At 36.9% G+C, this 22066-nt stretch overlaps 2 protein-coding genes across 5 annotated transcripts in view; one reads left to right on the forward strand and one right to left on the reverse strand.

Moving 5' to 3' along the window:
• Positions 1-19295, forward strand: part of TCP11L1 (t-complex 11 like 1) — a 36417-nt gene extending 17122 nt beyond the window's left edge. For 2 of the 4 annotated variants that reach the window (XM_025165914.2, XM_088145872.1), the window contains 8 exons: positions 1135-1267; positions 2709-2829; positions 5030-5250; positions 6536-6672; positions 9681-9862; positions 14636-14817; positions 15412-15584; positions 16097-19295. In XM_025165914.2, coding sequence (XP_025021682.1) covers positions 1135-1267; positions 2709-2829; positions 5030-5250; positions 6536-6672; positions 9681-9862; positions 14636-14817; positions 15412-15584; positions 16097-16305 — 1358 coding nt within the window. In that variant the 3' untranslated portion in view covers positions 16306-19295. The remainder of the gene's footprint in view (positions 1-1134; positions 1268-2708; positions 2830-5029; positions 5251-6535; positions 6673-9680; positions 9863-14635; positions 14818-15411; positions 15585-16096) is intronic. The other 2 variants (XM_088145871.1, XM_007426990.4) reach the window with 1 other exon arrangement.
• Positions 19296-20915: 1620 nt separating this feature from the next.
• The window catches only part of CSTF3 (cleavage stimulation factor subunit 3), a 57109-nt gene continuing 55958 nt past the window's right edge, over positions 20916-22066 (reverse strand). Inside the window, exon 21 of the mRNA XM_007426989.4 lies at positions 20916-21639. Within this exon, the coding sequence (XP_007427051.1) occupies positions 21437-21639 (203 nt within the window). The 3' untranslated portion in view covers positions 20916-21436. The remainder of the gene's footprint in view (positions 21640-22066) is intronic.

The following is a 22066-nucleotide window of genomic DNA, read 5'->3' on the forward strand; positions in this document are numbered from 1 at the left end:
CATAAATATAGTTGCAAAGGATATATAAAGGAAGTGAAAAATAGTTAATTAAAAGAGGCAGAGAAAATGTGAAGTGATTTGGATGGAAATAAAAATTGTTTTGGAAGTAGATGAAAAAGGCTAAAATGGAGCCTTCAGCAGGATGAATGGAATTAAGAATAAAAGTGATAAAATAGTAAAGTGAAAGAATTTTAGAGATTTGAATGGGAATGATAGTGACATGTCAGAGTGAAATTGAAATGAACTACAAGTGTTAGTGTCCAAGAAAAGAACGTTATAAAAAATAAGTGATAAGCACTGTGAGAATGCTGAAAAATTGTAAGGCTGCAGGTATAGATATTGTAACTAGCAAAACATTGAACTTTGGACATGCTTTGTTTATGAATGGCAGTGCAATTTCTTTAACATGTGTGAAGGCTGTATCTGTGCCTGAAGAATGGAAGAATGCCTTTATTGTTCCCCTCTACAAAAGGAAAAATAACAAGATTAATGTAAAAATTACAGATTAGTATGCTAAGTGTGTTTGGGAAGGTGTTTGGCAAAATTCTGATTGAGCAAATGAGTAAAATTTGGGAAGTGCCGAGTGGCTTTATGTCTGGCAAGGATGCGCAGGCCAGATCTGAGATGGTTTGATCATATACAAAGAGTGAATGAGGATCAAATTGTACAACAAATATATGAAGAAAGAGTGAGTGGAATGAGAGGAAGAAGACCAAGAACATTGTTTGTGTGTGGAATTTATAAGACCCTTAAAAACATAGTAGTGAGAAATTTAAAGAACAAGAGATCGTCTGTGAATTACTATGTAGATGTGATAAAAACTAGGATGGTTTGGAAAAACAGAAATGTGTTGAGAAGTATGAAAGATGTTGGTATACAGTAACTAGATTTAGATACATTTCTTTTTTATTGACTGATATCGTTAATTTTCTTTTATTTAGTATTTCTTAGTTCTCCACCTTGCATAAGAGTCTTTATCCTGAAAGAGAATGGCATGATGGGTATGTATATATGTATGCTTAACACTATATTACAGCTTCAGGTCCAGCTCTGATTGGAATGATCAGATTGTATCTTGAACATTTTTCAACCAGTAAGATATACTTTGCTGAAGCATATTTCCTTGCTCTACAGCTAGCCCTCCTCAGTTTGTGTCAGTGGAGGAACTGATGGATACAGCAAAAGGTGTTACAAACATGGCCTTAGCCCATGAGATTGTTGTCAATGGAGGTTTTCAGATTAAGCCAGCTGACTTGCCAGAAAACAGGTAAGAGGCTTGTTATCATGGGTTGAAAAAACCTAGGGCTAGAATATAGTTCATCTCTTAAACAGAAAGAGGCATGACCAGTGGCTCCAAAAGTGAGGTCACTACTGCAATTAAGAAGTAGATTTCCAACAACTGCCCACCTAGCAGTTCGAAAACACACCATCTGCGAGTAGATAAATAGGTATTCCCATTTCAGTGGGAGGAAACGCTGGCGGCACTTTGTGCGGGGAAGCTGGAACCGGTGCTGGACCCGATCGGCAGAAAAAATGCCGGACGCTGGACGCAACTGATGCGATGGGCGGAAAAGATCATCGGTGGAAGAAAGCCCGGATGAGCTGACTCCCTTGCGACCGCTGCTGGCCACAATAGAGTAGGGCTGTAATTGTAATTGTAATTGTAACTGTAATTGTTAGATGTTGTACTATGTGAGCCGCCCAGAGTCCCCCATTAGGGGAGATGGGTGGAGATAAATCCAATGTAGTAGTAGTAGTAATAATTATAATAACAACAACAACAACAACATGCTCAGACCAATACTATGGAATTTTTTTCTGAAATGTCCTACAGTATTTATTAGACTGCAGTCTTAGAGCATATTTTTCTTTTATGGAAGAATACCTGTGGAAAACAGTAAGACTGAAGGCAGATATATTAGGACATAATTATTCATTCTTTTAACTGAAACTGCAAAAATATAATAATAATTACAAAATATACAATTTACAGTAAAAAAAATAACACAAGTAACAATCCTCAATATTAAAACTCAGTAAGAATTACGTAAGTCTTGCCAAAAGGTTGATTGGTTTGGAGGAGGTAAAATAGTTGTCATGGATATATAGAAAAATAAAGAAGCTGTGTCTCCTCAAAATCATGCACTCCAAGTTGTGCCACTCTTTGTTTACAGGTGATACCTTCCAGAGTACTGTCTCCCAAACCAAGCCAAGAGCTCCATTATTTCCTTCCGATAGCACACTTTATCGTTTTAGCACCTGCCAGCAACAGTGAAAAGGGCATATGAATTTTTTTAAGGGAACTCCATATAGAGACAAGCATGGGATAAAGGCAAACAACTCTTAAGGGAACTTGTTTTATATATAATACATGGCGCTTTCAAAACTTGGATTAACTGAAGCTCTTCAGCTTCTCTGGCAGCTATTCCCTTCCATATATATGAATGAGTAAGAAAGCCCACTGAGTTTCTGTTACTGCCATCATAGTTACTGAGCCTAGCAAGAAATTCTCTTGCCTTTTTTCCTCCATTGGGATTCCCTCTTGGTTACATCATCTATGTGGGCTCTTTGGCAAGATATTTCCCCATGCCTTTGCTATAATGTGTTTCTCAGTTAACTGCTCATCAGATCGTTTTTCTTCTAAGCCCCATATGCTGATTATTTTTATATTAACATTATATTTTAGTCTATTTTATCTGTCTTACCAGCCTTGAAAAAAGAGTAAGAGATATTGTCCACAAAGCTTTTTGGGATTGCTTGGAAACACAGTTAAAAGAAAACCCACCTTCATACGATCATGCAATTAAACTTGTAGGAGAAATTAAAGAGGTAAGATAAAATGCATTTGTTGTCATATGCAAACTTTGAATGTTCCTTGTCTATCCACAGATCTGATTATTTAAGAATGACTGAAATAGCAGCAGCCTTATACAGGCTGGTTGTACAACTAGTGATCTCCAAGGTTTTATGGATAGATCACTATCCTCCTTTTATTGGCCACTGGTATTCATTAAATTATAATTAAACATAATGACTTTGAGAATAGAGAATGTGAAAAAAAATCAGTGTATAAAGAAATGGATGGGATTGAATAGAATAGAATACTTATTCTGGACATGCCTACTTCCCTCTGTCCCACTCACATCTGTCTCTTAACACATTCTAAGAGACCCATGCAGAACCCTTGACACCATAAAAAGTCATGCATCCATGCTGTACATACTTTTGAAGATCCCCATTATTTCCTGCTTTCCATTGTAAATCTGTGAAATAATTTTTATTTTCTAATGAGTTTACAAATTAATCACAAATCTAATAGAAGATCTAGGTTTATCCAATTTTTTGATGAGGGGTGTTCTTACATTGTACTACAGGTAGTCCTCACTTGACCCTAATTGGGACTGGCAACTCCATCGCTAAGTGACGCGGTTGTTAAGCAAAATGTCATGTGACCACTCCGCTTAGCGATGGCAGTTCCAGCAATCCCAGTTGCTGTCATTGAGCGAATCCCACACAGTCGTTAAGTGAGGACCTACCCGGATCCAAGCCATTCTTGAAGGAAGGTAAGGGACTGCCTCCACTTCCACTCCCCCCATCCACTTATCTTCTCCCCATCTCTGCCCTTTTGGCTGCTTGCCTGCCCACTGCCATCAGCTGCCCCTGCTTCCTGGCCCTGCTTGCTCCTATGCCTGCCCCTACCAACTGGGGCCTTCTTGTGCACTGCCTTTTTTTTGTGTGCCGGCCAGGACCTCCTTTTGGGCACTGGCTGAGTCCTTCTTTCATGAAAGGAGATCCTGGCTGGTGCGCAAAAGAAGCATCTGTCCAGTAGTGGTGCACGGCATGCCATACACCCACCTGCCTGTAGCTCTCATCCACTGGCTTGCAGGAGGTTTCCATAGCACCTCACCCACATATGGCTGGGATGGTGAGCCCAGCAGAAGGGAGGCAGGCAAAGACGATGGTCAGCTGGGGGTGGGGGGGCAGCAGCAGCAGCAGGAGGGTCGGTTGCAAATGTGGGTGGGCCTGAATTTTTTTCATGTGACCATGGGGGTGCTGCAACAGCCAGAACTTTTAGGACCAATTGTAAGTCCATTCAGTGTTGTGGTAACTTTCAAATGGTCGCTAAACGAATGGTCATTAAGTGAGGACTACCTGTATGTGTTATGTTCCAAATGATCCTGTTTACACTCTTAAAGTACTCAGAAAAGATGGGGTAGTATACTCGAATAACGTAAATGTGGGCCTTTGTGTTTCTTTGTGAGTTTCAGATGCATTTTATGGAACACTTTGGAACATGGTATGCTAAGTTAGATGAACTGTGGTTTGATCCATTAAAGAAGATTTTACTTTCTTAGAACCTAGTACCTTGTCTTCTTGTCTTTTGGAGACATGGTTGGGTGATGCAAATCCTTTATATGTAGTTTTGAGATACATTTTGTTGCTTTGCTCTCTCACTCCTTTAAGATCTGCCATATACTGCTCTAAAATGAATATTCTAGGACTTTTTATTTTCCCCTAATCTGATTTATGATCTAACGCTACTGAGACCTAACGCTACTGAGACATTATGCTGGTCATTGTACTCTGTCACTTGTCTGAACAAGATTTTTCCTTTTGGCTTTTTAGGTCGGCCTTTACCTTGTATGTTGAAATCCTGTCTATTGCTTCTTTGTAGCATAGTATTGGGAGAGGAAGGTCTTGCAAAAAGCATAGGGCGTGCAGAAGGAGAAGTGCTTAACCCTCCTCTGTTCTGTTTGATTTTTTTCAATGTTTTCCCCAATTGAACTGCTAAAAGAGGCTTTAGAAAAACAGTAGAGCAAAAATCTATAGTCGACAGCATCATGAATATAGTTGGAGAAATGTCCAATTTCTATATGGGTGTTTCAGTAAATAAAACTCTGAAATCTGTGAACATTTGACTTTATATTTTTATGTGACCGCTTTTCATAGTAACATAGTGATTTTTATTTTCAAAATGGTGATGACAGCAGTACTAGGAACTAATAAAAAGGGCATTACTTTCTTTCAGGCTCTCTTGTCTTTTTTGCTGCCTGGCCATACTCGATTAAGAAATCAGATTACTGAAGCTCTTGATCTGGAGCTGATAAAACAGGAGGCTGAGAATGGTGCCCTTGACATTTCTAAGCTGGTGGAATTCATCATTGGAATGATGGGGACACTCTGTGCTCCAGCGAGAGATGAGGAAATACAGAAGTTGAAAGACTTTCATGAAATTGTTCCCCTGTTCAGGTGCTAGAGGGAGAAAAAAAGGAATATTTCTTCAGTTCAAAATGGCTTAAACAGCTGCATCATTTTGATAGGCATTGAATGCTCTGTGGATCACTTGAATATATTTTCTTCTTTGCTTTTTAATGGGGATGCTATGATGAGAATGCAGAAATTTGGAATAATAAAGGAAGATTATTCTTTGGTGAAGGATAATTCTTGTAATGTTTTGCAGTAAGGTGTCTTTCTAACTCTTTGAGGTGAAAGATCAAGCCTTTTACAGCAGACCACAACCAGGAAATAAAGATTCATTTGGAGTTTCATTAATCAGGTTTAAGGTCAAGAAATAAGAGGTTAGCATACAGAATCTTGGAAATGAAGCAAAACTCCTGCCCTTATTTATGAGTGAATTCATAATAGTGGGCTCTTTGTGAATTGTTTGAACCTCTTTTTCCCAGAATGTGAACCTTAAGGGCTGACTGTCCTTTTCCAGATAAGCTCAGCAATGCAACATCCATCTGCTCTTTGTTAGTGATGTTTTGAAATACACCCTTTTCTTTCCCAGCCCCAGTGAGTTCACTTATTTAAAGGCTCCTCTGACTAAATGTGGATTCCTTCCACATAAAAAAACTACATGTTGGGAGGAACCATACTAGCTTAGGGTTCTGCTTCATGTGCCATTTTTCTGTGTAGAAGAAATTATTTGATGGGGAGCATTTGATCATGACAGATCCTCTTCCCTGGCATTCAGAAGTGGTACTGCTCTGAGACAGGCATATGATACCAGTAGGAATTGGGCTACAGTTATCAGAGTAAATATGGATAAAATCATGCTATTAGTCTTTCTTCAGAAATAAATCCAAATTGATTCAGTGGAACTTGCTCTCAAGAATGTAGGTATAAGATTGCAGTTTAAAGATAATTTGTAAAGTAATGAAGCTTTCTCCAAGCCGGTACCTTCCAGATATGTTATAATTCAGATCCCATACAGTAATTTCCAACCACCAAGGCTGAAAGTGATATTATCTCTGTATTATGGGAATTCAAGATAAGCACTTCTAGTAAATGATTTAAAGCATAATAATAAAGGATAATATATATTATATAAAGCATTATTCCAACATAACTACTGTGTGGATATTACTTTATTATTTCCATAAAATTTCCTTGAAAGAAGACTAATCCAGAAATTCTTCATTTCCTTTTAACTTACATGCATAGTTAGTTTTCTTGACTGTTCAAGGCTTATTTTGCTTTTTAAAAGTATGGCTAAATCTTGAAAAGCTTAATGTCTTTTTATTTTTTACAGAGCAATTTTCTCTGTGTTGGATTTGATGAAAATGGACATGGCTAATTTTGCTGTCAGTAGCATTAGGCCACATTTAATGCAGCAGTCAGTTGAATATGAAAGAAAGAAGTTTCAGGAACTGTATGAAAAACAGCCAAGTATGATTTTTCTTGTCTTCCTTTACTAAATGATATACTTCTGTTGTTAAAATGGAAAATTATGGATTCAGGATAAATATTCAATTTCATTTTTAACAACTTATTTAACCATTCAGTAATCAACAAAACATTACACACACACACACACACACACATACACACGCACACAAGACATGCCACCTGTCCCCCCACCCCCTGAAATTATACAGGTCAAAACAAATGATAAAATAACACCAAATGCATGCATAGCAATGTGATTTCCTATACCTTTATATATCATAGTTCAAAAAAAAAAAATTACACCAGGTTTCATGGTCTTTGCTTTAGTAAATCTGGTAGCTATTCACAAAAGTAGAATTAATCTCTTGTGTTGGACCATTGTAAATGTCCTGGGAAAAATGGACAATAATGATCAGTAACAGTAATTATTCAAGCCTGTTGTGTTTTAGTTATGATAATGAGTAACTAAATGGGTATGAGTCTATCAGTTTTATGACAACTCCAACATATGATCCCTATCACTTGTGGGCTTGATTCAAGCCCTTCCTGATTCCTTTGTGGGGCTGGGTGTGTGTGATAACCTGGATTTGGGAGATTATCAATGCTTTCTTTGGATTTAGGTTGTTGGGGAAGGTTCTGGAGCTCATGGTGAATATTCAGCTGCAGAGAAATCTAGATCAAGCAGATTATCTGCACTTTTCCATCATGGTCCAGGCCTGGGTATTGGATAGAGATCACATTTGTCACTCTAGTGGGTGATGTTTGTTGGGACCTTGATGGGAGAGTGTACCCTTCTTGTTCCTACTTGACCCCTAGGTGGCTTTTAATACCATTGACCTTATTATCCTCCTTGAGTACCTATGGAGGTTGGGGAATGGGGCACTGTTTTTTAGTGGTTTCATTTCTATCTCAGTGGTCAGTTCCTATCAGTGGTAATAGGGGAGGAGAAAATAGCCCACTGTTGTTCCTGTGGCGGAATATCAGATGAGTTGATCTTTTCCCCCGTAATTAACATCTGTATGAAGCCACTAGGAGAAGTTATATGGGGACTTAGGGTGCATGTCTTGTCCTGGAGACTGGTGGGGTCTGGATGAGGTTCAAACTAGTTTAAAGTGCTAGTTTTGATTTATAAAACTCTATGGCTTAGCACCTAGTACTTGTAGGACTGCCTACTCCAATCAGATTCAAACCATCATCCCATATTTTGAAGAGATATTTTGTTGTATTTGAGATTACTTGGAGTTTAAATGAATTAAATATAAGTCGCTCTACTGACATCGTTAATGTTCTTGTTTGATAAAATCTCATGAACTTAAGTAAAGATGAAACAAAGTTAGACTTTGCAATGAATTCCCATCAGTAAGCATTTTAATTAAATCTTCTGTCTTCCCATTCCTTGATCATATTTATCTGTGTACTTAAAATTCAGGTGATAAAGGAATTGGAGAAGAGCAGAAGAATCCAGGCCCTGAACCTATTTCTGCCTTTTCAAAGCTTCTAAAAAGTGTTAAACATGGATTTGTGATAGTGTTTAATTTCTTAGTGTCAGGGAGGAATATTTTGCTGGCCGATTGAGAGTCCAGCATTAGCTCAACCTGTACACACTGAATTCTTTTTGAGTTTCAAAAAAATGTGAGTTGTTTCAATTAAAAAACAAAAATTGTATTTTTAACATGCCTAACTTTCTATTCTACCAAATGGCTTCCTGATTGTAGGTGATTTTAAAATAATTATTTATTATAAATAATTCTTTGTAATGTACTAAACTACATAAGGATGTTGGAAATGTTTGAAACAGGGTTTACATTTTAGGAAGAGTAGCCACTTTAATCACAGCTCTTCTGCCAAACAGTGATAAATAAAATGCTGCCATGACTTAAACTCTGATTTGATCTTCCACAAGACAAAGTGGTGCTGCTTTCTGGAGCTGTCTGAACTCCAGGCACTGATGTGATCTACTTTGTGAGGCCTTGTCTCAACATGGAAAAGCAAGGGGTTTGCTTACATACCTCCAATCAAATGTGTCAAGGTGGGCCCTTTGCTCCAGGGAATATGCCTTCTGTGTGTACTCCTGTGTGCACGGAAGACTGTTGAAGGCCAGCAAAGTAGCCAGTTGGACACAGCACAGCATCTCTGATATACAACCACATCAATGGAGCACTTTGAAGCCTTAATCCAAATAAAGTGGCCCTTTAAAGTGTTTGAGATTTTGCACAAGCTGAAGAGTTATTTTTCTTTAATTGGTGTGAATTCTTTATAGTATTTTTTCCTAACTACTCTTAAACAGTTGGGCTAATGAGTAGTCCAGTAGATTCTTGAAAATATTTTTGTAGCTATTTAACTTGAGAAATTTGCTAGAACCAGTCCACATAAATGGGAAAAATCCTGATGAAAAATATGTTAGATTGCCTTGTCAGTCAAGCTGTATTCAACAACTTGTGAATAGAACAGATTCTTGACTGGGTCTGTAGGCAGTTGTTTAAAGAGTACAGCTCTTTAAGGTAACAATGATAATAATATAGAATATGTGTTCATATATTTCCATTTTAACCAATTTAACAGCCAACTGATTAATCCAGTAAATTCTTTTGATTTAGAAGTCCAGAAAAATCAGTTCCTTGGATGAAATGCTAGAAAATACAATCAGCACAGACCTTTAAGTTATCTTCTGATGCCCTTATTCAAGTATCTGCACCATTAGAAATGAATATAGAATGACTAAGAAGTGGGCTTTCTTAGCTATTGAGCCTTGGTTAGTTCCTTCCAAAGGAAATCTACCTGAAGCCAGCATTTATTTTTAAGCTCCAAAATGTACTTTTTAAAATTAGGACTGTTTTCGTATACTATACTGTATTGCATTTATTTATTTTGTAAATCACTCTGGACTCAGTTATGGAGAAAGGCAATATAAGTTTGGTTTAAATAAATAAATAAATTGCTGGGGAGATGACTGAAAGAAAAAAATCTCTCTCTCTCTCTCTCTCTCTCTCTCTCTCTCTCTCAAATAGATTCCTTAGATTTTGTGACTGAATGGCTGCAAGAAGCCATGGCTGACCTACAATCTAGAGTTGCCTGTGCTAGTAATAATGATGTTGCCAGTGGAGTTCCAGCACTGTGTTCTGTTGCTGTCCAAAATCATGCATATATTCAACTGCTCAAGTGGAATCATCTGCAGAAACCTTTTCCAGAAGTAACTATATCTGTAATTTTTGAAGTCTAGATAACAACAACTGCTTGGAATCTTAAGGCAGATTTTAAATCAGCCTTGCTGTTATTAAATCAGCCCCTCCTGTTAAGGCAATGCAGAATTTCACCCAAGGGAATAAGGTAGTCTCCTAGATGTGAGTGGGTGATGATGGGGGAAGAGTGCTTACCTCCAGAAAATTGTTGTGGTTTTTTTTATTGGGTGTACAGGAGAATCCATTACTTGCTTGTGCCAATGGAGACATGGAAAGCTCCATTTCTCATCTGATAGCCCATTTTATTTCTAGGATAGCTGTGGAGGAGAGCACCAATACTCATAAGTGGTTGTCGAGAAAAGATACTCTCCTTCCTCGCTTTTTCTCCCCTTCAGGCTGCTGCGATTGATAAAAACCAGACAGATCTCCCAGATGTCTAGCTTAGAAACAGGAGGCCAGCAGTGAAGAGGCAAAATAATTTGTTTCTGTACTCCATGTAAATCTTCCCCTGTTCCTCCTCCATGTCAAGGATGGACATCCATCCAGCTGGCCAAGTGCCATGCCTCTTCCAGACAAGCCCATTGCTTTCTTTGTGTTGGATGTGCTGGTGCCAGAGCCTCCTGTGACTCTTCGTCAGAGGAACCAAGTGACCTCAATATTCTCTACTAGTCTACTACATTTTAGAGTTTGCATTTCTTTTCTTTTTCTTTTTAAATTAACATATTCTTTATTCACAAGGGAAGCAGGCATAAAAGTGAGTTGATAGGCCGCTAACCAGTGCAAAATATTGGAATCGCATGACGTCTCTGTTGAAGGATATGCTTAGGTTAGTTTTCCAGGCACAATTTCAGGAGTTGCTCTTTGAAGCCCTAACTAGTTTGGGTCTTTCTGAGAGACTGCCTCTCCTCTTTCAAATCTGTCCAGATAATGAAGGTCTATAGGAGAGGCTGTCAGCCCTTCAAGGTAGATCAGACTAGGAATCCAAAGTCATGTAGGTCAGTAATATTTTTATTGTAAATCTATAATAACAGAATCTTGCAAGTCTAAATGCGCTTAGCACCTTGCTCCCTTTATCTTCATGAGAACTAGGGAGGGGCTTGCCTGAAACATTTATTCAGGTTACATTCCTGCCCTGGACTCAGGCCTCTTTTATCTAACCATTGTCTTGTAGCAGCTCTTCCTCCTGTCCCTCAAGGCGATACCCTCTTCCCTCTACATTGGCTTCCCTCAAGAATTTTTTACTTTTAGAACCCTGATTTGGGGGTACATGGAAACAGCCTTATCCTGCATTTCAAACTCTTAGGATTTGATATGTATTCCCGGGAGAGTTTGAATTTGCACTCCCCTTATTAACCTTTTAAATGTTAATAAATTTACCGTATGTGTTTTGATTTGTTTTTATCCTGGACTTTTTATTTGCACATTATTTTATATGCATATATTATTTTAAAGATGTAAACTACCTTGAGTGTTCAGTTTGAACAGAAATAGGGAACATGAATTAATTAGTTAATAAAAGTCATATAACTTTTTTGGACTGATTTATATGGCTGATTTAGATTATTGGACTAGCTAAAACCTTAAGATTGGCTACAGCATCACTGGAAAGTGTATTAGGTAATATGAACATTTTGTCCCTGAAGAGCCAGTAGAGTTCATGTTGGACCTGCGATAGGAAGATTGAGGTTCAAATTCCTACTCTACCATGAACCTTATTGCCTGAACCTGGGCATGGCATTACCCTTAGTCCACCCTAATCTAAGAATCTCACTGAATTATTGTGAGGATGAAAGGAAGGATTGTGAAGCACTAACGGTGAGAATGCTGTATGATTGTTTATACTGTCTTTGATGTATTTGATCATTCTAACATTTTTTTTTCTTATTTTGCTGGTCATTGACCATAATTAAATAAATCTGATTTGATTTGATCTGTGACTTAAGATATTCAGCAATTAGGGAGAGAAGATTATGCTGAAACCTTTTAGACAGTTACGTTTGTGTATGAATAGAATTATCCTGAAATCATAAGAATCTTGATTGTGTAAGCAAACATTATGATTTGGTATATCTCATCCATTTCTACTTAAAAAAAAATTGGTATACATTTTTCAGTGGAAGGAAAGCGGTTTTTTTTAACTGTCTGGCAACCTATTATGTAAAATCTGATTTGTTATTTGCACAGAGAGTCATTCTTTTTTAACTAGTGGACAAGTTCCATCCAGCCTCCAGCTTCCCCTTTTTGGAGAATGGTGTAGAGAAGGTGGTTAGACTGCAGCTCCAGAGGAAGTGGTTTATCAGCACTTTTTTCATTCAGGTTTCAAGTGAGGATATAGCACTGAAATAACAGTAATCATACTTGTGGATGACTTCTGATGGGACCATGATAGAGTGATGTAACTCTTCTGGGCCTTTTGGCAGCTTTCAATGTCATCAGTCATGGTATTATTTTGGACTGACTCTGGGGTTTGGGAATTGGGGGCACTGTTTTTTAGTGGTTCTTCTCATTTGAATTACTGTAATGTACTCTATATGGCGCTGCCCTTGAAGACCACTCAGGAGCTACAGATGATCCTGAAATGTGCCTATGTGAATAATTATGAGTGTACCTCGGTATGCCCATGTGACACCTGTTCTTGGTATCATTTATTTTCTGGTTACAATTTAAGGTGCTGATTATCACCTACAAAGGGCTTAATGGCTCAGGCCCTGGCTACTATTTACAGAACTGTATTTTTCCAGTTGTCTCCACCAGTCTTAAAAGATCAGACAGTGGTAACATGCTTTGAGTTCCTTCAGTTAAGCAGTGTTATGTTATGGGATCCTGGAGGTATGCCTTCTCTGTTGCTGTTCCTGCCCTCCAGAATACTATTCCCCCCCCTCCCCAATTTGGTCCCAATCCTGCCATTCTTTGGAAAAGTTTTAAAAGCATGTTTTTTTCAACAGGCCAGAGATCAATTTGTAATCTCACTTGACTGCTGATAAGTGATTGGAATTTTCTGTATTTCCCCAGTGTGTTGCTTTTTCTGTCTCTGGATATGTGTTCTTATGATGTTTTTAATTCTATACCCTGCCTTGAGTCTTTCTGATTTTCCACTCTTATAAATCAAATAAATTATTATTAATATTAGTAGTAGTACTCATTAGGGAGCAAACCTATGTGAAATTACATATAGATGGCATTTATACAGAATCCTTTTGTTTTCATCAAGAACTGATTGCTTTTTTATTATGTTTCTTGGATTGTTTTTAAAAAGCTGTACCTTCACAAAGCAGTGTATTCATCTGAGAAAATGGAAAGATGTAATAGCAGTATTAGTAAGCTTACTGGCTATTTGAGAAGCTGTTGTGTAAAGGTTTGTTACCTTTAAAGCCCTGCATGGCTTGGGACTGGGTTACCTGAGGGACAGTCTTTTTCCAATAGTTTCTACCCGTCCAATCCAGTCCAGCAGGTTGGGCATGCTGCGGGTCCCATCAGCCAAGTAACGTTAGCTGGCAAGGACCAGGAGATGTGCCTTCTCTCCTGTAGTCCCTGCCCTTTGGAACATCCTCCCTTCAGAGATTAGGACGGCCCCGACCCTGTTGGCCTTTCATAAGGCTTTAAAGACCTGGCTTTGTGTTCGGGCCTGGGGCCCTGAATGTGTTAAGGGCCCTGTCTCTTGGCTCTATTGATAATTATGATAATTTTCTTGGCTGCTGTATATATTATTTTTTGAATTGTTTTTAACTGTTTTTATTGTTTTAGAATTGTTCGCTGCCCAGAGTCACTTGGTTGAGATGGGTGGCTATAGAAATTAAATAAATAAATAAAATACTTGAGCAGTTCAAAGCAGCACTGAAAAGGGACCTCAACAATGGGACAAATCAAGAAGAAGAGAATTCCACAGTTCTGAGCCATTACCAAAATAATGTTTTGTCTTAGTCATATGAGCCTAACCAAATACAATGCTTAATGCATGAATCAGTTCTTAGAATATGGTTTAGTTTATGTAGGCCAAAAATTGGTCCCAAGCCACCTAGGATTTTAAAGTTAAAAACCAGAATTTATGAGTTGCATCAGTCACAGGAATTGCTGTAAATAAATTATGTTTGAATGACTCCCTAGTTGTTTTGATTGTTCTCTTATCTTGATACATGTGAAATGTCTTGATTTATGAGAAATTGCTATCTATATTGGTTTCTTTTTCATACTGTATCTTTAAAAATCAGCTAATTAAAAACTGGAACATTCAGTTCATTGGTATATGTACTTTGCACTAAATGACTTAAGTACAGCAGATTTACAGCCTCGAGGTAGGCGATGGGGTTCAATGTCTTTTATAGTACTGTGAACCTGGCAGTGTTCAAGCTTTCTCATATTTTTTAATTGAAGAAGCTCAGTGGTGCATTCTAGAGAAGAGTGTCTTGAATTGAGATGTAATAGTAATTGATCAGAAAGAATTATATTACATTTGATCCTTGGGTGTTGTATAATTTGTATATTTGCTTTTCTTCTTATTTCTCTGGAAGTTTTATATTCACTAGGTTTTTAATTAGAGCTATTTATGAAGTCGATGGCACTGAGATTTTTGGAAAAGGATCCATGTATGTATAGTATAGCTTAAGATCAAAAGGATTGAGAGGCTGACACTTAGAATAGAGTTTGGAAGTTAACTGTATTAAGAACTCTGAATAAACCCACTTGCATTAGGCTGTGGGGTTTCACCATTTCTTTCTTACCACACCTTGTCATTCTTTATATTCCAAACTTAGATCCTTTTTCTATGCTGAAAATATTTTTTGCAGACTGTGTTAATGGACCAGAGCCGTTTCCAGGAAATGCAGTTGGAACTGGACCAGCTTATTCTAACTGGCGCTATTCTTCTGGTAACATTCAATGCAGCAGGCACAGCTCTTTCAGATTTGCCAGCTTTTACCAACCAGCTCAAAATGGCTATACGAGTATTGCTGACAGGGCTACACATTCCGTGAGTACCATGCAGATTTTGGTCTCTTATAGTATGATGCAGAAAGGTATTGATGTGAAATTTGGAGCTTAGGTCTACCTATTTGAAAGGATCCAGATGTTTTCCCACTTCCATTGGTAAATGGAACTATTGGGAAAGTAGCTGGAAGTTTGGAACTATACAATAGTATTGGGAATATTGTTCTCTATAAATAACTCGGTAGACATTTCTGAACTTGGAACAAGGAACCTGTTTAAAATCAGCTGACCTCAACCTTACCCAAGTTGGTAGTCTTTAGATGTCTGTCTGTTGGGTCTGCAGATGCTTTATTGCCAGCCAGCTAACCTAAAGCTGTGAATGAACTCACATGTGTATTCTGAAAAGTGCAGGGTTGATATTTTTCCCTGAATCATGATTAACTCCTAGTGTGAACCGGAAATGCTACTTTCCTGTCATTTCCTTATGAGTTTAATTTCCTGTTACATTTAAAAGAAATAAAAATGTTGGGACAGTTTCCACTAATGTCATTTTCCTCTGCAGGGTTTCTTGCTGTTTTTGTTTTTGTGTTTGCTTTTTGGCAAGGATTATGATTATGATCTAATCTTCTTTCCTTAGTTCCTTCAACTTGAATGAAACTTTGGCTGTCATAAGTGAAAAGATTTGTGCCGAAGTTAACAATTGCCTTTCCCAGCATGGCTTCGCACCTTTCACACCTGAAAAAGTGATTGTGCTTAAAGGACAAATCCAAGCTCTTGCCAATCCTGATAACACTGTATGCAAACTGATAGGTATGTACTGTAGATAAAATGAGTTCTTGTGGAGAGAGTTTCCCAGTGTTAATAATTGTACAATGTCTGCAAGTCAAATTCATATTTGAGAACATGCCATATGTTAATGTTATAAAAGAGAGAAAATTAATTGGGTAAAGATACCCTTTGTATAGACCATATCTTTTAGTATCCATAAACAGTTTATTTTAGCAGAGTGAACATGGAGGTTAAACTAAACAAAAGTTTTAAAAGATTAAGGATTTTATCCTGAGATAATTGCAGAGGTATAGAAAACAGGATATGGCCCCTTATATTTTATGTCTTTAGATGCAAAGATGCATCGGGATGTTTGGAGTGAAAAGACAGTTATGCTGCATGAACTTTTATTACTTATGATTGAGCTAGGCTTCTTGAATCAGAAAGCAGCACAATCTTTTGACTTGTTTGATACATAAGCTTAGTTTGGCTTTTACAAGATAAATTAGGACCTCTTAAGATGTCTTATTAACTTATTAACTTTTCTTCTCAAGATTCAAGGATCCAGTTGTTTTTGGAGAATTACCTTGCTTGTGGTCATCAGAAATCCCTTCCTCCTGCGCCTGGTGGACTGGGCCCTATTCAGAGAGAGCTGGAGGAGATTGCTATCAAATATATTCGCCTTGTTGACTACAACAAGATGGTTTTCAGTCCTTATTATGATGCAATTCTCAGCAAAATACTGAATAAAGAGTTTCCTTAGCTGTGAAGAAAACTGAAAAATGCCAAACCCATTTGTGTGCTGTCCCTCAACAATAGGGCTTCAGTCCAGGGCCAGATAACAGACGCCTGTTTCATTCTGCTTTTACACTTGTTTTTTTTGTCAGAATTATCAGGGCTGGAAAATGGAAGCTTCCTTCAGAGACCAGTTGTTCATTTAGGATCCCCACAATCAGTCCTGCCATGTGCTGTACCCTTCTGTGTCACCTCTTCTAGCATAGCCCAGTGCTGTTCAGAAGCGTCTTTGAAACATTACGTGGGACGGATTAGTTTAGGTATTAGGGTGAAATGCAGTATATCAAGAATTGTGCTGATCATGCTCCGTGGGACTTTTCTAGAAGCCCCCAGTATGGTTAGTTTGCATCATCTCATGCCACTTGTTCATTCTAGCCAGTAGTTTAGCGATACAGACAAGCGACTGGCTTCAAGTGGTTTGCTGTATTCTGTCCAAGCTGTTTCATACATGGGAAAATGTCCTGAATCTATGCTTGGATCATTACTGTTGGCTCATTGTGGTTAACTTTATCTATTGTAGAAACACTGAAACCTTAAAAAAAGGCTTTCCAACAAAGGTTTCCAAATAATTCAATAGCAGTGATCAAATATCATTATGTAAAATATACATAAACATATATTGGCTTAGTATTTAACTTCGTTGGCCATAATGGCCTGTGGCAACATAAAAGGATAATTATGGAAAACATCCTGTTAGCACGATGCAAAAGTACATGCTAACAGGTTCTTAATATATATGGTTCTTTATATGGTTCTTAAAGCTGTTCTAAAAATTTCAACTTAAATTTCCACATATTCAGAATTTGAATATTGGTAGTTAAAGCACTTTATATGTATTCTGCGAGCCAAGGCTCTTTTGTGTTTCTGTGAGCCATGGTTTTCTATAGCATTTGTTTCTGTATCTGCAGATAGTCGATCAAAATCATATATATTTTTGTAGGGTATTTTCCAGTTCTTTATTTCTCTATTCATAAAAATGCTATCCTGTAGAATCAAGGAGGTGTTTGTCTTTTGATGTCTGAGAACTCTTTTGAAAAGAGCAGTTTCTTGGTTTTCTATTAGTGTGGTATGAAATGCTGCTAAAGACAAGCAAACCTTTATAGCTGAAGAAGTTGAATAAATACAGATCCACTGAATCTTATTGCTCGGTTTTAGTTACATATAGAAAGCTTGGGATTAGAAGAGAAGATGGACCAAACTCCTAGCTTGTATCATCCTCAGTAATAAAAATATAAAGCTCCCGGTTCAATTGCTATTTTCATATAGTTGCAAATACAGGGCTTAGCACACTCATTTGTCAACATTTATTGATTTACATATTACAGATAGTTATTAAGGTAGTTCATTTCTTATACAATTATTATATTCCAAGAAATTTATTGAAACTGCTTGGCTGTCTTAAAATTTTTTTTCAAGAGTTTGTAAACATATAACATCCTGAGTTTTTAACAAAATAACTGGGTTTCTGAAGCAGAATTACCTGTGGATTGCTTTCCAGTGTCAAAGTTTAGTAGAATAAATTCTATTTATTTATTTTTTGTATTAGTTAAGGCTGCTGAATTAAAAAAATGTTATTTGTTAGAATAAAAATTATATTCAGAAGCAGGAATAATAAAGCAGTTGGGAAGACAGATGCAATATGGGGTCTGAACGTTTAGTGGCTGTCTGTTAAATAGGACTGAGCTTTGTTGCCAAACATCAAAAGATTATAGACTGCAGACCTCAGTTTTTTTCACTTAAATAATCCCTTTAGTGATTGGAATTACTTAAAAACAAAATATTTGATCATATTCTAAATAACTAAACAGTAATTGCTCTGACTCAGTGCAACCAAATCAATTATTTTGTATTGGAATGTTTTATTGATTTTATTGCAATTTCTTTGATAGTTGTGAGCTGCCCACAGTTGTTGGAAGTCAGGTGGCATACAAGTTTAATTTTTTAAATTATATTATTATTATTATTATTATTATTATTATTATTATTATTGTCCAGCAATATGTTCAATATATATCATTGAACCCTTTTTGAAGGGTTTGTTGTTTTTAATTTAAAGAGTGCTGCCACAAATGCCTTCCTTTTGAAATTTAATGCTTGCAGAGTTTTAATAAGCAAAAATATGAATCCAAATGTTTTTGTTTTATGTAAAGTATCAGTCTAAAACTAATATTTCTAACATTAAAAAGAAAATGGTCACAGACAGTGAAGCCAAACTTAATCACTCAGTTTCGTGAATTCTAGGAAAGTTAGCCGTTACTTTAAAACTTTTTCATTAAGATTAGTAAGATTTCAGATATATAACTGTTATCTGATCTTTAGATTTACCTATCCACCAATTTTATTGTTTTAAGTTAGGAAGCAGTGGGGAAAAAAACCCTTATTAATGGAAATTCAGTATTTTAGCAGAATTGTCTGACATGTTTGTGTTTATGGGATTCCTTCAATTATTAATATTCCAAACTCGATGTTTTTCCTCAGTGTTGCTGTCGTCTATGCTGTATGTGCATCTTTAATATGAGATGGTAATTCATCTGTAATAAATCAATAATTTTTATGCTATATGTATGTTGTGGTTTCCAGTAATTAGCATTTACCCCATTTTTGTTGTTTTATTTTCATCATTTTTAAACTTTTGTTTACTTCACAAATGTTTGCTGTAGGTTTTGTTTTGGGTTTGGGTTTTTTTAGATTTTTTTTATCCCACCTTATAAATAACTCAAGGTGACAAACATACCTAATACTCCTTCCTCCTCCTATTTTTTTTATCACCCTAGAAGAAAAACACTGCATATAACATTGGCAACTCTTCAAGAAACACAAGGTTTTCTAAAATGATCCCCACATTGTGGGATGAAGTGACAAAGGGGGAGGGAACAGGGATGACAAGGAGTACTGAAGAACTGGAATTCCATTCAGGTTTGGCCCAACAAATTGAACTCTTTCTGTAAGTGTACCTTGTGTGCCTGGTGCTCGTGGATTGATCTCGGTGTAATAACAAGAAGAATCCTGCAAGCCTGAAGTCTATTGACCTTTTGCCTAAAAAGCAGTGAAAGGTGATGGAAAAAACAACGGGAAAAGGGTATCTTTAAATCACATTACTGCATTAATGTGCTAGTCCCTGATGGTAAATAGCATTATGCATTAATGATGCTGAGGCTACAAACAACTCTTCGTGTGATTACAATTGATCTTTAATTGCTATAACAAGTAGTGGTGATGATGACATTATTCTAATACAATTTTCTGATATTTTCACAACTGAGTTTTATGTCCACAGTAATCTGGATTTTTAAAAATTTAGTGTACATGTGCATATAAAGACTTTCATGCACGTTCTCTCAAATTGTCCAAGCCATTTCCTTTCTTCCAGTTTAGTCCAGGGCAAATAATATAGGAAGGCCCAAAGGTCAGGTTCCTCCAGCATCTCTCCAGAGAGACCAAAGAGTGTGTTTCTTGCATGGAGCAGATGAAGTGGAAACTGATGCTAAGTTACAAAGGTCTTATCATTCCTCTCAAAATCCCAATAAGACATGTGCTAGGGAATGTATGTATCTTCTTCGGTTATCGTGGCAGCTCTTCTACTTAAATTATCATAAGACACACACAGATCTCTGTTGCAATATAGAGGGAGTCACTTTTCATATCAAACTGCATTTTGCAAACTTCAACTTGAAATGTGAACTGTTACCTGAGTGAATTAAAAGTACTGAGAAAGGGCAAAATATTAGGTTGCAAAGACAAATCCTATAAATAGTTGTATTGAGTGCAGAAATACTAAGTTTGAAATTATGATTTACATTGTAATTAGTACCTTCCATACAAATAAAGGTATCAGGCAAGTGGCTTCTTAAAATCATCCTTATTTTGAAGCTGGTTTGTATGCTGGGAAATAGGAGTTATCAGTAGGGGGAGATGGGCAGAGATAAGTCAAATAAATAAAATAAATTTCATAATTTTAAAAAAATACCAGAAACCTTTTCTGCATAGAGTTTACATAATAGAAACAAAACTTATGTTAATCTTGTGATTGACAAAAAAGCCAGTTGTATCTTCCCTAAATTATCAGTGAATAGTGTAGTGTGTCCAGAGTATTTGCTGACCAGCATTAATTTGAGTGTCATTGTATGTTGGAACTTTTCAGTTGAAAAGGATCTCAAACCCTCTTCTATTTCTATATTTCTGCAGAATAATAATTCTATTTCTATAAATTATTTATTAGCAGAATCCTTCTAGATACTTTTGTGTATTTATTTTCATACTCTGGACAAATTGCTTATTTGTATCTTAATACCGTGATATCGTTAATTGCATCTTTGAATTTCAAATATTCAGTTTCTCTTCAGAGTTTATTTCAGGTCACCTTGTCATTTAACAATCAACTCTATAAGGATGGATGCACAGGGAATGACACTTAGAAAAATAATGCTGAAGACAAAACTTTAAATATACACTGATCCAAGGAAAAGAAATACTGGCAGAGCCAGCCAACTTCACTCCAGGATCTAGGATGATTAGTGGTTTTGAGGTACTGATGATTAATCTATGAATCAGCTAGAACAAAACTCCATGAGACATAACTTTATGGAGATCCTTTATTTGAAAGGACTGGGTTTTTTTCTATTTTAAACTACAAAACAGCTTCCATTCATTCTGCCATAAATAAAAATGAAGAATAAGGCAGGACAGACACTACATGAGCAAAGTGAGAACAGTTTGTTTTTCAGAAATGTAAATTTAAAATATTTCCCCATTATAACCTTTCCAGTTTTTAAAAATAAAACTGTCAGAATCCCCACAAGAATTCAATTGGTGCGTGAGGATACATCTGAAGACCAACCAAATACATATCAAACATTTTGCATGGTTTGTGTTCCAAGATGTAGTTTCTGCCAGAGCTCAAATTTGCTCATTCTAAGGTTCATCTGCCTTTTTCCTTTTCTGATGAAAAAACAGCTGGTAAAAAAGAGGCACCACAGTAACAAAACAACCTCAGTTGCAAGATGCATGTTAGAAACTTCCAATTTCTTTTAAACATTTGATTTGTTGAAAGACAAAATATTACAAGTCCATTATTTTCACAGCTGAATTTGCAACATGTTTCACCGGATTCGCTTCTGTTGTCGTGCTCTGTAAATGTCATGAATGGGAGGGACCACTGAACCTTTTTCCTCATCATCATCTGAATCTTCATTTGGTCTTTTGACAGATTTATTGAGAAGGGTGTTATTTTCCAAAGGTCCATTCCCTTCCATTGAAAGGTCAGTCAAGCCTCCCGTAATAATCCGTACAGCTTCATCCACAGCTGTGGAAGAGGAAAGAAAAGAGTTTGTTTTGTGAAAAAAGGTTTGCTCAATAGCGATCATATACTTAATATACATTCAGAGATATTATAGATGAACCACATTCATTAGTAATTCCTGAGAAAGGAACAGAATACTGTCCAAATATTTTTGCCCAAACAGCCATTCCTCAAAGTTAAGGATGACCCTGTGCATTCAACACCCTTAATCCATTCAGCCTATTGGAACCACATATGGGCGTGAAATGCTTCAAAAAGCACACAGATGGGAGAAACAGAGAGCAAACCCCACATTTGCTAGCACTGATGATGTTAGCTAGTCGGGTAATGAAACATCTGCACGCACTCAGCCACCAACCCAGTCAAACCTCCTTACTGGTGGTCACCATAACCAGATCAAAAGTTTCCAATTTCTGGCACGCAGACCCCC

This window comes from Python bivittatus, unplaced genomic scaffold (genome assembly GCF_059951505.1).
Source record: "Python bivittatus isolate LINGU-HERP-01145 unplaced genomic scaffold, Pbiv_v1 ctg000480_np1212, whole genome shotgun sequence".
Classification (NCBI taxonomy): domain Eukaryota; kingdom Metazoa; phylum Chordata; class Lepidosauria; order Squamata; family Pythonidae; genus Python; species Python bivittatus.